Source organism: Rhea americana, unplaced genomic scaffold (assembly GCF_003343005.1).
Source record: "Rhea americana isolate MKP2758 unplaced genomic scaffold, rheAme1 scaffold_175, whole genome shotgun sequence".
Taxonomy (NCBI): Eukaryota; Metazoa; Chordata; class Aves; order Rheiformes; family Rheidae; genus Rhea; species Rhea americana.
This window is the reverse complement of record NW_028185872.1, coordinates 1,031,780-1,049,791: the sequence shown is the minus strand read 5'-3', so window position 1 is coordinate 1,049,791 and position 18,012 is coordinate 1,031,780. Positions and strand designations below refer to the sequence as shown.

General features: G+C 51.6%; 1 protein-coding gene across 3 annotated transcripts in view; it reads right to left on the bottom strand.

Annotated features, from left to right (window-relative positions):
* Positions 1–18,012, bottom strand: part of NXN (nucleoredoxin) — a 76,597-nt gene that overhangs the window by 22,478 nt on the left and 36,107 nt on the right. Inside the window, exon 1 of one of the 3 annotated variants that reach the window (XM_085301309.1) lies at positions 8,478–8,786. The exons of 1 other annotated variant lie outside the window; for it this stretch is intronic. In XM_085301309.1, coding sequence (XP_085157435.1) covers positions 8,478–8,633 — 156 coding nt within the window. In that variant the 5' untranslated portion in view covers positions 8,634–8,786. Of the gene's footprint in view, positions 1–3,665; positions 3,879–8,477; positions 8,787–18,012 lie in introns of those variants that run through there. One more of the 3 variants, XM_085301307.1, reaches the window with a different exon arrangement.

The following is an 18,012-nucleotide window of genomic DNA, read 5'->3' as shown; positions in this document are numbered from 1 at the left end:
CTTGAAGCACTAACAATATTAATTCCGATGTCTGTATCACAAAGTACATGAATGTGCTGTTTAAAGTCAGGGCAGTTGGATTTGATGATTCTCCTGTGCATTAGGAAAGCTGATTGGAAATGAGAAACGCATGCAGTGAAGGACGAATGCCAAGATTTACCACCATCCCCATGGTAATGGCCTCCTTCARTCAGCCTCTGCTTTCCAAAGCGTATCGGACACTTCTAAAGAGGAAGTCTAATGGCTCGTTTTACTGCAGGTCTGACCTGAAAGCACGTAACCTTGATAGGAAATGGGCTTGACGACGATGTTCTGTGTTTGTTATTATTTCTGGACTTCAAATACCCTTTGATTATTTGCCCCAAACACGTGGGCACCGTAAGGACAGCCTCCCTCCCTCCGGCTCCGGAGCAGACTACTCGGTGTCACGCCGGCAGGTAGGAGGTGAGGAGCACCCATCTCCTCAGCTCGTGCCCTTGAACTGGAATTTTAAAAAGCCTTTTGGTGGTGGAAATCTCTTGGTTAACATCATAATGAGATAACCAGAGGTACAAAAGATATCAGAAATACGCAGGCAGCATTTAGACCTCTTAGACAACAGCAATCCAGGGAGCTTCTTACAAGGGACCTTTAGCTGGACTTCGGTACAGCAGAGCCCGGAATACTTCACTCGGGGATCCCACTGCCGTACTGCGCAGCTGAGCCGCTACTTCCAGCAAGAACATCCAACCTCCATGTAAACGCTCCGAACAGGATGAGTGAAACCGTCCTGTGGCAAACTATCCCCCGGGTTAATTGTGCTCAGCCGCCGGGGCTTTTAACGCACGCAGCCTTTGGAAAGGCGGCCGAGCTCCTGCTCGGTTCCGCCTGGCGGCAGATGAAAGGCCGCAACGTCGGCGTTGCTTCTGCGGTGTCAGCCAGCCATGGCTCTGTATTAAAAGGTGAAAACGGCTGCAAGATGTTACATATTATGAAAAATCAGTTATGAACTCCCTCGCACCAGGCAAGCCATCTACAAAGCTTAAGGTACGGGGAGCAATCGAGTCGTGAAGCCAACATTTTTGTGTGCCTACATAAAATAAACACGCAGCACTTGGCAAAGTCCTACCCGCAGCCCAGCCATGTCTTCAAGCTTGGCACGTGGGAAGGAAGAATCCGGCTCCTCTCCAAGCACAGCACGGGGAGCTGTTCCGCGCAGCCAGGCTGCGGCCGCCGCCTGCGGTCCCCGCGGGAAGGCTAGCCCAGGAGGAGAAAGGCAGCGTTGTAAAGCTCCCGAGCAAACGCACGCGCGGGCGCGCACCGCGCAAAGGATCGTGTGTTGGGCTAAGCGTGGGATGCRGAGAGCAAATTACGACTTGCTCTGAAACCACAGGAAGATCAGATGATAGCTCATGCAGCAGAGCTGAGTGCTGCCTCAGCAACTTTTAGAAGCCGTTTTTCCTGTCTCGAAGAGGATGACATAGAAATAACACACTCCACACTGAGGATTTGACCATCTATTTAAAGGGGGGATCTCTGCTTCGCTTCCCAACAGCTGGTGCCGATCTGTGGGATCAAGCCAAAGCTAACACAGTTGTGGAAATAATCTACAGACTATTCAGCCTGCAATCAGCTGATCCTTTCGGAGCGCTCTTCACTCCCGGTGCACAGTATGTGCCTGGCATAAATATTCGGCTCAATTCGAGAGCCAGTTGGAGTGAGGAAATACCCCTCCTCTCCAGACACCACACAGGCTGATCAGCTTCTCAGCAATGCATCTGGCTCCCGGTGCAGGTGGTTAAGTCAGGCAGTCCAGCGGAAAAACAAGAGTCACCAGACTCCTCCGGTAATCTTATCCGCCACGCAAAGCATCACCAAGCTGCCCAGGAAGAGCCGGCAGCCACAGCGCTGGGGCTCCATTTGCGACTCCACCCGTGACTCGCTGCGAGAGACTTCAGAACAGCCATTTATTATTCGAGGTCTAGGCGGCCCGCCTGGAAAACGCGAAGTAACGCTACCAGGGGAGGTTCTGCTCTCTTATCTCTCGGGCAGGTGACCGGCAACCCCCAGGACAACAGGCAGCGCAAGCAGCGCCGCGGGGTGCTAGGCTGCTCTTCCCGCTGACGAGCCGTTCGCTTAGGTCTCCCAGTCCGGCGACTCGGAAACGCACCGCTGCGAGGTGCGTTTGAGGGAACTTTGTAGGCAGCCACGGTCATTTTTTCAGACAGAAGTGTTTGAGAAAACACGCGCAGAGTGACCGAAGCAAGGGCTGCAGCCCGGCCCGCGGCGCAGACGGCATCCCCGTCTGCTCGGTGCACGCGACGGCGAAGGGAACCCCTTCTCTCAGCAGCTGCAGGCTGCTATTTCTGGTCGTGCTGAYTGATTTATCAGCCCTGCTCACATTAACTTACTAACATAAATCCTGAGCTGTGGTGGCTAACGCTGGCAAGGATAAAACACAACTGCTTGCTGCCGAATGGGGGAGAGGGCCTGGGATACAACATTGATTTTCACGCAAGCTTTGCCAGCCGGCACCCCGGAGCCGCCGGCGGGTCTGCGCTCCTCGCGGTAGCTGCTTTCTCCATTCCTGTCTAGGCTCAGGCTGCCACAGATTGCACCTTTCGTGCCGCCGCAGGACACAGAGCTGCCTTCATCCAAGAGAAAGGAAGGCTTTTAGAGATATCCGCCCAGGCCAGCCGCAAGGGCAACATCAATCCTGTATATTTTGCAACCTGCACTTCCCCCTTGACCACGAAAACCTGTAGACAAAGTTAAAGGCTCAGAAGCAGATCTCGCCACAACGACACGGCCACGTCCCCAACGCAGAGGGCTGCTGCACGCAATGCAAAGCAAAGCAACACTTCCTCTAAAGTCTGGCCCACGGAGGCAATACCTCTAGAACCCAGGCAGTTGCTTCACAGAGGCTTTGGAAAGATCCTGCTTTCCACCAGGCTCCTGAGKGCGCACGCAGGAGTGTGGCGGGGTTTCCAGTCCCTCCTGTGTGGGAGGCCAGGGGGCTGGCATGGTGTAGCAGCTTCTCATCAGCAGATGAACAGGTTTGGAGGTGTGTGCTGTTGGTGGAGGGGTGTTAAAATCTCTAGGGTTGCTTCTACACTCTACCATGAGTTAAAGAAAGCAAAATTTCAAGCGCTTGTTCCAAGACCAACTGCACTGCTAAGCCTTACGGCTGCTCCGGGACACAGGCCTGGTGCACACTCCCTCAAGYCGGCATGCGCTGGGGCCTGGAAGCTTTGCAGAAGCCCACACTGCTCTCATTACTGCTTGCAGATATCACAATTAAATGTTTTCTGTTGGGATTCCAACCTCTCCTCCAAATGTCCTCGCTCCAAAGCGACGCAGCCCCACGTTAGCGATGCCTGAAACAGCACGCAAAGCTGACCAGCATGCACATCATTCAAGGCAAACAGAGTTCAAGTGGCAGATGAGAATTATAAACCAGCAAAGAGGAGCAGATGGGAAGTGGGAGTAAGCTGTACCCTGCTGTCCACCACGGCCCCTGCACCGGACCTGAACCATTTCTTCTACCCCACTCCTACGTTTGCTGATGCTGCCTGTGCCCAGAGCAAGCAGATACGTCAGTCACCTCTTCAACAGACTGCAGACACGAGCTCAACTCTTGTCGGTCTCTCTCTTGTTACAGAGACAGGCTGCAATTCCAAGTTTACCTGAGGAACGCAAGAGCACTGCCCTGCTGCAAAGCGAGCTTGGTGCGGGGGCTGCGTGGATCCGCGGAGCTGCTTTCCCAGGTCCGGCTCCAGCTCTGTCACGCGGATTGGTTCCAGGGCGGCGAGACAGCCACAACCGTCGGCACGGCTCCGCTCTCCCGGTCCAGCACTGCAGGGGACCCCTCTGTCCTCACTCATTCTTAATGTTAACTTGCAGCGTTTGCATTGTGCCTTAAAGGGTTTACAAGCACGAGGGGCCACCCAGGCTCTACAAATAGCAGGCACGGGGCTGCAGAACAACAGATGCTCCCTCGCCCCATGGATCTAAATCCAGTTAATGCCTGTCCCTGCAATTCAAGCTTAGCTCAAGAAAGGGCTTCTCCTCTTGCAGTCTTCCCTCAACCTTCCTTTTGCTTCTTGCWTACATGAACCCTGTTATCAGAAGGAGAACCTGGTGAAGGCACAAAATTTAGCCAGATACAGAAGGAAGCTTTTCAAGGCAGATGGTGCATGGCCAGGCCTGACCTTACGACATAGAGGAGACTGAGCAAGTGGGCTTGGGATAAATTAACATCTATTGTGCTGCCATTTCTCTCTGAAAGGAACTTAAAATCTAATTACGAGACACAACGGTGAGAGAGATGTTTGCTGCAAGAGCATTAATGAGCTGGGGAAGGAGGATCTGGAATTACTGCAATAAACAGGGATGATGTGAACGACCAGCAGTGACACACAGAGCACTTTGCTGCTGGCACGCACGGCTCACCAGGCAGCCAGGCCACCAAATTATCGTTCTCCCTCCAGCTCCTACACTGCCCATGAGAAAGACAAGGCCCAGTTAAAGTCACTCTTACAACCCTTCTCGCACACCACCGAGGCTCAGCCCAGCCAGAGCAGTGCCAATGGTGAAAACCTCCTTCCTCTGGTCACATCCCAGCAATGTGACTTGTGCAAGCAAAAAATAAGCATAAAAATCCTTCTTATTACATCTGCTGCTCTCTTTGCTGTGACTCTGCCAGATGAGCAAAGCGTCGCATGATCCAGGCACACTCACAAGCGGGATCCCCGGGGCAGCTGCCCATGTCACCCCTTAGGAAGCAGCTGCTATGCTGCAAGCTGGTGGGGAGTCACGGGCAACCGAGGTGCAAGCAAGCTCTGCACTCAGAGCTTTTATTCTTTTCAACTGCCAAACAAAATAGCAAATGCTTTAGAGCCCAAGCTGAAGGAAATTCTCTCTGCAGGGTTTCTGGCAAAATCCTTCCGTCAGCAGAGGACTTCTCTTTTTGTATTTCTATAGAACTTTGCAGCCAACATCCTCAAACGAGAGGACTTGGGCTAGCACAATCTCACACTCCCTGTCGAATCATTTCCTCCAATTTTCTTTATTTTATCCCCCCGCCCGCGCGGTCACTCCGYGTCCCAGCCCGAGCGCCGCCACGCYGGGATCCTGCAGCCGGACAGCAGGCGCTCCAGCGCCAGGGCRGCAGCGTATCCCTGCCCAGTGGGCTCCCTGCACACCAGCAGCTCCGTGGATGGCCACCACAGGGCCATCGGCCGCGTCCCAAGGGCTTGCGCGACGGCATTCTTCCGTTCTCACATTAAATCCTATTCGGATTCCCATCAAGGCTCCGCTTTGCCCCTGCTATCCCTCACCAAGGTAACAACACATGTTCATATTACTGATTAAACGCCCCAATTACCACTCTTTGCAATTTCCTGGGCTAAGCAGTCAAACCAACTGTGAGCTGAGCATTTTATTTCAGGGCAAAACAGCATATGGCTGCCAGGCCCTGGCATGCACGCCAGACTCGGAGCGCAAGCTGCCTTATTTCCTCCTCACACGCATTCAGGCTGACAGACTGGATCTTCCACAACCCACATCTGATATGAAAACATTTAATTTGAGCAGAGCTTAACAGTGGTTAACATGATCTATGGAGAGCAAAGCCTCAGGGCCTGGAGGAGAAACCAAAGGTGGCCTGATTGGTTTTATGCGTAGGAGCTTCAAAGAGATGAGTGGCACTGAAAGGCACTGGACTGGCGGCTTGATTTGATCAAAAGACCAGGGCTAGCAGCGTTTGCCTAAACACACACACACAACCATGCAGCCAGCAAATCATTCAGAGACGATGTTAGGATAGGCTGATGCATCAACACTATCAACATGTCTTTTACAAACCTTTTTTTCAGGTGTTTCTCAAATTCCATGCAACAGTCCAAAAATGATATAAAATTTAAGGAAGCATAATCATATCTAGCACTAGGAAATACACTTCCATGCGTTCAAGAAATGCCTTTCTTTTTTTTCCCAGCAGACACCTCCCAAACCACGATGCTCACAGGTAGGCTCCGGCACAGTTTTGCGGCCTCAGCAGGAGGGAGTGGAGAAGAGGGACTGCGTGGCACTGTGCAGCCCTCTCCCCCTCGCTGCACCAGCTGCTGGTGCCCCGTGCTGCAAAGGCGCAAACCAGCTCCCGCRCCCAGCGCCACGTCCCGGGCGGCTCCACCACCTCGCAGCACAACACGGAGCCCTCCTCACTCCGCGGGTGCCCCTATAAGCGGCGGTTAAGCAACTCATCTTCAATGGGGCTGGCTACAACCTGCAGCTGGAAGATGCCCATATTGGAAGCATTACCCTTTTGGCATTTATCAATGCTAATTGATCAGCCAAGGGGTCAAAATTGATAGAGAACAAGGATTAAGTCACCCTGCACCCCCGCTAGAGCTGCAAGCTGTGACTAGTACCAAAGGGATCCGTATCTTGCTGCTTAGCAGGCTGCAGATGGGACATAGCTCCTGCTTGAGCTCTGCTGGACCTGCTCCCCACCATCCCTCTTAGGAGAGCTCTGCAAGYAAGACAGCAAGACAAACAGAAAGCAGCAAGGACGGAGGGAGTTAAAATGTTTGTGAGAAAAATTTAAGACACATGTAGAAGTGTATCATACATGGCCCCTATAAATTACGCCCCCAAATGACTAGCGCTGAGTAAGAAACAGCTATGTAAACACAAAGGTAATAAGAAAAAATAATAATTTCTCTCTCTCTATGGGGAAGGGAGATTTTTCCATCTGTTTATAAGAAAGGCAAGGGGTGGRGTGGTAGTTTGGGACGTTGAATCGAAGTTCAGGGTCTCTCTTGGTCTCAGGTCTCATCTGTCATCCGAAGCCGGCCCGCTGCCAGAATTACCTCACGTTATAGCACGGATTTCCTATCTGCAGTTTGCTTTTGCTGCTACTGTTAGCTTGAAGGAAGCCAGCATCGAGTGCTGATAGTAATCTCGAGGTCAAACGCCTTGCAATCCCAGATCATCAAGAAACAAACACTTCTGAAAAGCCTGAAGCTTAGACAGAGTTCCCATCAAACACAAAGGCCTTTTAAATCTGCAGGGAAAATGGGAAATTTTTTTGTTTAATATACACAATGAGGTATTACTGTGGTTTCTGTTTTGTTTTCTGCAGTTAATCCAAAAGGGAACTTTAAACAATCAGATCAAAAAACCCCCTTGCTGCGAAAACAATGGAGTATTTGTTAGTATTGTACTGCGCCCAAGGCCAGCGCGGGCTTCAGGATGTCCCCGCCGGGAGCTCGGCAGGCGCGGGAGGGCAGCCACTACCCCAGGACACGCAGACACCACGGACATCCCCGAAGGTAGCATCCAACACTTGGCTGCATCTCCATCCACACTTTTGAGGTCCAGATATCTTCTGCACCCCCTGTGCTCGGAACATGCCTCAGGACTGCTATCAAAGGCAGCGCGTACTGACACCGGGGGAGCAGAGCGCCGGGGGCCTGGGCGCCCCAAGCAACCCCGCCGCTCGGCTCGTCTTGCGCCTTGGGAGAATTCACGGCTGTATCTAACCGAACAGAAAGAGCTACGAGTTATTTAAACACTTGCTTTAATTTCGAAAAAGTTATTTGGATTTTTTCAGAAAACTCACTGCACTAAGAATGGTACTCATAYGTTAACGTATCACGGGCACTGAAGTCATATGAGAATTGTAACAAAAATTAGTGGGTGCAACCAACTCACCTAACATTTTCAGAGATCAAAAGCAAGATGATGACAACAAAGCCAAAGACAGCTTAGTGCAGCTCCGAACAGCCGGCGGAGCTGGCCGTAGCTTGCACAAAGCTTTGGCAACCCCGCTGTCGCTTTGTCCAAATCTATTAGCTTCTTCCTTTTTAAATAATAATAAAAAAAAATCTATAAAACGGTGYGCTCCTCAGACAGCATTGAGTGGGATATAAATGAAGACTCTACATCCATTTTGGCAATCAGCAACACTGGAGACACTTGTGAAACTACCCAGACAACTGCAAATAGGTTTCCTTTGAAACGAGCAGGTCACCCACAGCATCGCTACGGGCATTGCGTTACAAAAACCCGCACCGAACMAAGCATTTGCATCATTACACACACTCAAATTATTAAAAGCAAACGCTTTGCTCCAACCGTTCCCGCGATCTCGGGAGACAGCGGATCGGTCAGGGGACGGCAGCCCGCGGCCCCTCGGCGGCAGCCCCCGCCTGGGCAGCCCAGAGGAGCCCGCGCCGGACCTCGGCCCAGCAGCGCTCCTGCTCTGCAACGTGAGGAGCCTTCTCAGGCAAAGGCTACGCAGCTGCCGAGCCCAAAATGAGATCACCAGAGCCCCTGTGCTTTCTCACAGCCTAGGCTGACCCGAGCAGCGCCGGGCTTTGCGTGCAACCCAGGCAGAGCTGCTTCTCAGCTCCAAACGGCTGCACAGCGTGAGATGGGCCCAGAACCACGCTCAGCTCAGGACGTGCTGAGCGATAACCAAGGCCACGACTCACCGGCCAGCGCAATCCCCTCCAGCGCGAGCACTCCGCTGTCTCACTCCTCCTCTGCTCTTCGGCTGGAAGTCGCTCCCACTTACAGCGGCATGCACACAGCCTGCTCCATTTAAACGCCGCGGCAGCACTCGAAGAGGATTTCTCCTCCTGAGCCATTCAAATCCATCCTGCATAAACATGCCACCACCAGAACTGCTCCAGGCTAAGCCAGAAACGTGCACTTCCAGGACCGACTCAAGGCCTCCGCATTTTCCTGAGGGACTTTACATCACAGCAGCAGCAGCCCCGCGCCGGGCCCCCGCGGAGAACGCCATCCAGCTAACTTCTAACACGACGCGCAGCCCGCGTAACGGGCCGAGCTCGCCTTTCCACACCGCCTTCTCCTCTCCCCGCTCTTCGGGGGGAAGCTGGACAGGAACGGTCACGGGACAGACGGCCGCCRGGGAGTCTGGCATCACCTGCGCACAGGGCTTACTTCGGGTGCCGGATCGGATTGCTGCATTCCGCTTCCCTTTTCCTCCTGCTCCCCGAACCGAAACCCAATCCTTCTTCAGCAGGGCTGCAGGGTGGAAACGTAAACCCGACAGAAGACAAGCCAGTGACGTCTAAATATGAAAAYGTAACGCTGAGTCCAGCATTAGCAATTAATCAACTGCACGTGTTAAAAGCTAGACCAGCGTAACACCTAACACAGCTCAGATTAAGCTAACACCTTAACAGCAGCAGAAGGCCGTATACAGGAGATTAGGGAAATCGTTTACCCACCTAACCACTCCCTTATTTTATAGGTAGGCTKTCCCATTAAAACGTATTGTAAAACTCTTTACAGAATTACCTATGAGAAGAAAGAGCGACAGGGAAAGTGGGTAGGGGAAAGGAGCAGAGAGGCTTTGAACCGCAGGGGGACGGTGAGCTGGGGACACCCAACAGACACAGGGGAACCCAGAGCACTGGCGAAAAAAATAACTAAAAAAAAAATTACAACCGTTGTGATGGGGAGGGACACTCAGTGACAAGCGAGCAGAGAGAGGCCTGGCACACGACGCTGTGGGTACGTGGGGGTTTACGACACACTGAATTTTTTTAAGCAGAGCAACACATGCTAACCCGTGTCTGTTAAACGCATGAGAAAAAGCAATCGCTGAAGAGGAGATGAAAGCGGAGCCGGCTCCAAAAATGCCGCAAGAGTCCGTGCACAGCCTCCTGGGCCGAGCTGCAGCAGACACGTGGTGCGCCAGGTGCAAGGAAAACCGAGGGAACCTGATCTGCCCCGTAAAACTCGGCACCGAGACGCGAGAGGCCCGAGGCTCCTGATCCATCCGCAGCACAGAGCAACRGGACACCAGGTCAGGGCTTCATCTTCTTTATTTAAGCCTGAAGTGACACGTTTTGCAACTGCTGAACCAATTAAAAAGAAGAAAAGAGGTGGCTATAAATCAGTAGCAAGGTCAAAAGTTCCAGCTACATTCTGGCTTTTCACGRAAATCACGAAATATATAGTTTCTTGGAGCAGCTAGAGTCCATTACTCAGTGTATAGACATACTAYGACAACTGGAAAGGCCAGAATTGATCTTGCAGCACGAGCAACCGAGCGAATCGTCTCCCCCTGCCAGGTCTTGCGTTTTCAGTGGAGACCTTGCATAGTTCAAACGCAGCAGCAGCGATCTCTGCTAAACGAGACCCTGCTTCCAGCAACCGATGACAACACCAGTCCCACAGGGGCATTCAAAATGTCCGATAAGCCGCAGTGTATTAATTACCTCCTCTGACAGCCAGACCCRGCTGGAGGGGCAGGCCTGGAAAACCTCGACTCGGCGGGACCGCGTCCTCCAGCCTCGGCAGGGTCGTCATCCCCGGCGGCGGGGGYTTCGCCCAGCGGACACGCGGGCCGGACTGCAGCAGAGCAGCCTTGTCCTTCTGCTGGGAATAAGGAGGATTCTGTGCAGGAGAGCGAGCTCATCACGTGCTCTTTTATAAAATGCCGAATACTGCTGTGTACTGGCAGCAGCCTTCCTCAGATGAGACTGTGTTTTAGCTGTTGCTATATTCAGAGTTTGTAAATGCTTTGGGATGATAAAAACCACTCCAGAAACAGTTATTAAAACTGCTTCCAGGAAACCAATCCATGGAGAGAGAAAGTCAATGTTTTTMTAAAAGCTTAAAATAGAGAAGTACCACAGTTAAGGGGGAATTTGTTCCCATGCCTTTTCAGCAATAAAAAGGAGCTGCATCAGGGTTGAATTTGATTCAACAACACACGACACAGGCATCAGCTGTGCAGATGAACCAAATCACAGGATACCTCAGAGGGCTAGAGGCAAAACACGTCCCACGGCAGCAGTGCGAAGTGTCCTGGCACTGGGGGAACGCACCGGGTTTAGCGATCCGCTCCCCTCTGCGCTTCAGAGCTCGAAGAGCCAAGAGACAAAGAAGAGGGACTGGCAGACCCCACTTACCACAAGCAAAATACAGTCAGAAATGAAGAAAACTGACCCTGTTGAGGAAATTCCCAGGCAAGAGTCCTGACTAATTCACTTGGGAATATAAATGTGAAATTAATATCCAGAGCTGTCCCATGGTCCAGTATTAGGATACTCCATTGCATCACGGCCTTAGCTGCTCAGCACGTTCCCGAGGGGCCACAACCATTCCCGAACGCCCGGGGAGAYGTCCCGCTCTTCCCGTTACGGAGCCGGCCGGAGCCGCGCGGAAACCGCACCGAGAGAAGCGGCGGCGGCGCCTGGGGAACGGCGATACCCTCTGCTTTCCAACGCAGCCCAGCCCGGCGTTCTGCAAACCGAGGGGCGAGCGCGACCACAGGCTGGCAGAAATAAAAACCTCAGAGGTGGCTGAAGGCTTTCTGGCTTATTCAAATTCTGGTTTTGTTTGTGCTCTTGTTTTTTCTTTCTTTTGCGTGTGTATGTGTGACTACTATGTGTAGAAAAAAAATCCCAAGTTCACAAAGCACTTCAGGAACAGAGCTTTTATATGCAAAAAGAACATAAACCATCCTCAGAGCATAGGTTTTGCTCCCTTGTCCTCCACTCAGATGCTAGGAAGCAATGTACTCGGATCTGACGAGCTACGGGAAATGCAAGCAAACAATCTGCCTGTGTCCAAGCAGCTTTTCCAAGGATCTGCTATGAAGTTYTAGGCCTGGTCTCCTCTTCTCCACCCCTCAGTCAGAAATGATTAAATACAGCTCCAGAGTCAAACTCCAACATACCCATCCCATTTGGCAGCTCTGCAGTTGGACTATTAGCTCCAAGCTTTCTCCCCTCTCTCTCCTGTTCAATTATCTCGCTTCATCTTTATTCCGTTTCCAGGAACACCTAGCAACAGGCTCTTGCAATCAACCACCAGCAGGCTCGGATCTAAGGAGCAGATTCTGCAGCTAAGATGACCTTTTACTACACTCATGCAAATTTTCAAGGAAGTATGCGAACAATTTGCCTTTCAAGTATCTCCTGGTTACATTCTCCGGGACTTAATCCTCCGTTTCTCTTCAGAGGCATCAGAAACACCAGAATTTATGGTTTTACACTAATGARAACAAAACATGTAGCTTCATTTCAGCTACTTTTGTGGAAATTTGTTCTGTCTCACGCAGTGGCCAGACCCTGAACAGGCAAAAATTAATCCGTGACCTCTCTGCCGATCAGGGCCGCGGTGGCTCGGGTGCTGCTCGCTCGCACAGCCGGGCGCGGACCCCAGCCCCGTCGCCCGCGCAGCAGCCGGCCCAGGTGGGCTCTGCTCCTTTCCTTCCGCGGGGCACAGGGCACTGCTGTTTCTCTTGGCTAAGGGCTTTTATTGACAGAAGTCAGAAACTTGCGTTCCAGACGCCCGAAGGGTATCCCAGGAGCCTCCAAAGCAAAGCCCTGGGGTTGTGATCCCAACTACCAAAACTTCTGTTAAATCTATTAAAACCCAGYCGACAGCCAGAAGAGCTAGTCCCACGGTCAAGGGCTGTCTCCCGCGGGACTCTCTGCGGGGACACAGAGCCAACTCCTGCCCAACACGGAGACTTGGGCGAGGGWCTCGGTCTCTCTGCGGACCTCTCTAACCCAGAGACCGGCAGTATACCGAACACCACGRAGCTCCCGGACGCCGGCAGCACTGGCGCCCCTCCAGCCGGGCAACAGGTAAAGAACAACCCTCGCTTTGGCAAATCCCAACAGCAAACTGGCACGCAGTTTGGCTACACCAACCAGTACCAGCTGCTGACCAGGTGACCAGGCAGAGGCCTTGGGTTTTCATCAAATTTAACCAACCCTTCAAAGCTGCCTGGCACTTTCCCCATCGCTCTTATTTTGCCGTGTGTGTGAGCAAATTAGGAGCCCTCCAGAGAGCACATGAGGACAGCACGCTCAGCTCGCGGCGGAAGGGGCTTCACTGCAGTTACGGCCTTTCTACTTGAGATGAAGTCTTTGTTTTTTTGTTTAGTATAAAAAAGCAACGCAAGGGACATGGGAATTATAATCTGGAGGGAGGGAATGGGAGAAAAATCAAGGCAATCATTTTCTTCTGCTTTCTGAATAGGGTTTATAAATAGGGAAACAATCTGCAGTGCCTTACACACACAAAAAAAACCCAACCAACCAACCAAAAAACTTACAGGTACCTGATATTTCAGAGGATCCTAAAAAATGTACTCTACTTTTTTTCTTCCTTTAAAAACGAAAAGTCTGAATAAGCAAGTCATTGATCTGATTGCTAGGAACAGCATCTGGAACATCAATCTCTGCATGAGACTGCAGAAGCTGCGCACGAGTTCAAAGCAGCYGAGGCTACTCTTGAACCAGATGCTGTTTGCTCTTACAGAAATGCCTGTGGATCAGTGTGAAAATGATTAAGCAAAATTGCTCATTCTTTTTCCAAATTTATAACTCAATCTGTTTTTTCTTAGAGGGCAGATGCTCATTACAAACGCTGCAACACATCAAAGGATAGGAAGGGCAGAAAGACAGCCCCCCTCCAGCACCGGCGAGGCCGTGCGCACAGCGTACTGCTGAACCTGTCTATACCCCCCCCATGCTACACTTCCCTCTTCAAGCATCAGCTCTGCAGTAAAGGGACTCCAGTCCTGGGAGGTGACCCCCAAGAGGAGAGCCTACCCCAAGGCACATGCAGATCGCTGCGGGCTGAACACCGCTCCCAGCAAAACCCGCGTCACCGACCCAGGGCATCAGCAGAAAGACTGCACACGGTTCAGCAAGTTTGGGACTGGGCTCCCGTTCTCTCCACTGCTCCTCGGGGATTTTGAAGGACGAAGTGCTCTGTATAGGCATCACGATTAAGTTTGCTGCACAGCAAAAGCAGAGTGTCATCAGAGCAGGGAAGGCAGAAGCAGATTAAATGGGGTTGGGAGCCCAGGCCACCAGCAGCCGCAAAGCACTGCCCTGTAACTATCAATAACTACTAAATAACAAGACACAAACAGGCTGCAGTCTGGGAACGACCTGATGCACAGGGTGACTGGGCCTCTCTGGCAGCCCAGCCTTGAGAGGGACAAAAAGCCTTATCAGAAAGGTCTCTGCCACGCCAAAACTCAAGTTCTAGTTCTGATTCTCAGAAAATAAATGCCACCAAGGTCTGTTTGTGTTTTGTTTTGCCACATGGCTTTTTCAAGCTACTGTCTTCTTTCACCAGCTCTATAAGGGAACCAGCCCAGGGCTATTCCAACAGCAAGAGTGACAGTATATAATAGTAATGTATTTCTGYAGGGAATTCTCTTGATGCTTCCAAATTCAAGTCCAGCTGTTAAAAACATCCCTGGGGAGCCCCATTCAGTGGGTGCAATGCTGAAGATTTCTATCAGACGGGAAAGGAACTTCTGTTTCATCAACTGGGTCTGAGCCTGCTCRGAGGAACTTGAGGGACCAGACACTTTCCCAGCCTACGCTCTCGGTAAGCCAATCTTCCAATAAGGCCTCTTCAGACACTCATTAACAAAATAGCAACATCAAGAGAGCATTGCACAAGGAATGTGGTCCCAGGAATCTCTCAATCATCTAAGAGAGACTGATCCAAGAGGCAAGACAGGGAGGACTTGCTTGCACAAGCCAGGCAAAGAACAATTCATCTGGAGCAGGGAGAAGGAACGCTGAAGGACGGACAAGAGCCTGCCCTGCTTCCCACTTTGCTGCRTTTGAGCGCAACAGCTTCACATCTGCAATGTGAAGCGAATCCTGATTACACAACGCATCCCTACCACCTACCATCAGCGCTTCCCCAAACAACAAAGCCTTCAGGCTTACCTCCTTCAGAGCCTTTTTTTTTTCCCCATGGATGGGGCAAAATATAGGGGCTCAGAAACAACTACTTCCTCATATCCAAGGTTCTTATATTTTCAGCTGCACATGGACTTCTAGTTATGAACTGACTCCAGTTCTAGAACGAGAATTCATTAAAAATGAATGAGATGTATGCCAATCCTAAGGATGTGTCACCCTGAGCGGAGTCCGGCGTGCCCGCTGGCGCAGTGCCAGCACAGAGCGCCTCCGCTTCTGCAGGCGCCAGCCTGAACACTCCATTTTCCGGAGGTGAGTCACCCTTCCCCTGCACTCCTAGCCCCAGAAGGGATAACACTGCCAATAGCTGAGTCTCCCTTGGATCTGGCTCTGCCGACTGAGAGCAGATGACAACACGTCCAAAGCACTCCCAGCTGCACTGCAGGCGGGGAGACCTCAGCACGCGCTCCCCAAGAAGTGGTGTCCTGAACCAGGCCATGTTCTCCCCTCAGAGCTACGTCAGGAACACGCACGCTGGCCATCGCCGTTTTGGAGAGCGGCACCCTCATCGGTTAGTCTCGCACCATGCCCCGAGCCAGCACCCAGCACGGCCCAGAGAGGTCACRCTGCGGCGTGCATCCGCCAGGACCTGGAGCCCCGGCGCCCGGCCCACAGAGCACTGCCTGGTACCCAAAGCCTCCTGGTCCTTTCTTTACCCTCCAACTCCACGGGACGCTTCCCAGACACGAGACTGCCTTCGCAGGTCTTCCGTACCTTTCCCACCACCAGCACGGTTCAACCAAGCTCAAAGCCACCTGCTGCTGAATCCTCCCGAGCACTCCTGTGATAGACCCAGGAACGGCTCCGCTCCTTAGATCGGTGCCAGCTGCGGCAAACACCCGGGCAGCGCAGCCTGCCTTACCAGGACGTGACCCAAAGGGCACCAAACTCAGCGCATTTAATCCGGCACCTGCCTCAAAGCCTTACCCTCAGAGGTGGAAGGCGAGTGACTGATCAGAGGCCTCATCCCCAGAGCCTTTTTCATTTAGTTTAGTTCAAAGAGCTCACAAAACGCCAGGCAATAATTCACCAGCTCAGATATTTAAAGAGGAGCCTGGGGAAGGCGCCTGGGAAGCAGGAAGCACGCAGCTTGTTTGGGCCTGGAGCTAGTTTGCTATTAAACCGCATTCCACTTGGAAGGGCTCTGGAAGGACCCCGCGCTGCCGCTAAAACAAGCAGTCRAACAGTTTGAACACAGCCCGTGGAACTGAAAACGCTCATGTCCACACATCCCCCCTGGTTAAATGAACAACATTCAGAAGGTTTTCATCCCCTGAGGACTGGCTCTACGGCCCAAGGAGCACCGAGAGAGCTAGAAAGAGGGGACAGACACCGTTGGTATACGGGCAGAGCTGGCAAGCTACAAGGAACCAGATCAAAGAGATGCTGAGTCTTAACTTCTTAAAAAATAGCTACCCAACAGCTGTGCAAACTTCTCTCTCACTGGTGAATGCTGAAGAGAGACGAAAGATTTAATTTTGCTGGTGGCACAGTTTGCCATAGAAACTCGTTGCGTTCTGCCACCCCAAGAGGCTGCACGCACAGCAGAGCGCCTCGGGCACAGCTGTTGCTGCTGTGGCTTTCTGCAAAACAAAACATATCACCATCGCAACCTAAAAAAGGAGGCCTACATTCAGAAGGAAGTTATTTCCACTAAGGTGAGCAAGGGCATGCACATAACGCTCTTGCCACCGTATAACGGCCTGGGCAGGTGCCTTTATTTTAGTTTAAGGACCGCAACTACGGCATAAGTGGAACACAGGTTTACGTACTCAAACGTAATCAATCCTGCCGAACGAGCTCTCCACCGTTTGCACACCCCCAGCCTGCTCCCGCTGACCTGCCCCGAAAGCCGGAYGGGGAAAGGTCCCCGCACAGAGGAGCTCCTGTCCTCCTGCAACAGGGCTGAGTGAGCCAGGCCTCAGATGCTCCTCTGCTTTCTCCCTCCCCCCTTCGTTATATGTAGTTGCTAAATCTCCCCAGTCCAACGACCTGCTTTGAGGTTACRCTATACAGCTGTGATAAAAGATGCTGAAGGCAACTTAATCTAAGATGCCAGAAAGGGGAACACAGCGGGGCTCTTATTTAAGAGTTTCTTCTAGGCAGCCCGCTGCCTCATCCGTCTTAATCTCCGACCGCTGAGAGATGAAAACAATTTATCCTCATTCCCTGCTTTTACTGAGAAGTTACAAGAAATAAAAGTAAGAACTAAAACAAAGATCAATGTTCTCCTCCTCCTCAGCCAATCCGTTACTGGCCTGGGCTCTTTCAGCATCCCTTTTATCTAGCCAAGTGTTTTGGCGAAAGCTTTGCAGAGAAGAGCCACGCGAGCAAGCTAGTTAAAAACCTGGCACTTTCATGTTTATACAGCCAGCTAAGCAGCGAACTACAAAGCCTTTCATGCCAAGTCTCTACTGACAAGCTAGCACTGATAAATTACAAAAATCACCCGTGAATTAAGAGGCAGAGAAAAAGAAACCCAAACAACTTCCTGGGATGGGAAATAAGGCCTCAAAAAGCTCAGACTCAAGTGAAAAATGAGGAAAAGTCTGTACAAAAACCATCCCGAGATTCAGGGGCCAACTTGTTTGGATTAGCAGGGGAGAGCAAAGACTGCTGAAGATGCAGATAAACTCCATCCTCACAGAGTTTCTAAGAACTTGCTAGGTCCAGAGGTCCTAACGCACTTCAAAGGTACAGCTATATCTTCTTCTCCCAAATGYCCCTATTTTTAGAAAAAGTAATCCGGAACAAACCCCGGTGTGCTAGTGAGCACAGCGAGTGGGTGTCAGCRTGAGAAGAGATGTGTTTCCCAGTCCGCAGAGGTGTAATGCAAACCACAGGCACAAAGCAATGAGTAAACATTGACAAAAAAGACCAAAGAAACAGTCCAAATTCCCGGATCACAGCAGACTTCACGCTCTGACCCGTGTACTGCATCTTGTTGGTTTACATACTGTAAACGCAAGAGCCAGGAAAAATCCATCTTCTTTGTCATAACAAACCCAAAGGTAAACAGAAAGGCAAGGCCAAGCGTATTATCCAATTAAACAGGCATGTAAAGGAGACAGCGGAGAGCACTGGCCATCCGGTTACTCCTGACTTCTGCTGTTTCTTGGCAAGCAGAGGCAAAAACGGACACTGCTAAGCCCTGCACGGAGGGCACGAGGAAAGTGGGTGCCCCTGCGAGAATAAACCTGTTTCTCCTGAATAACAAGCAAAACAGTTTTGTTAAAGAAACCGG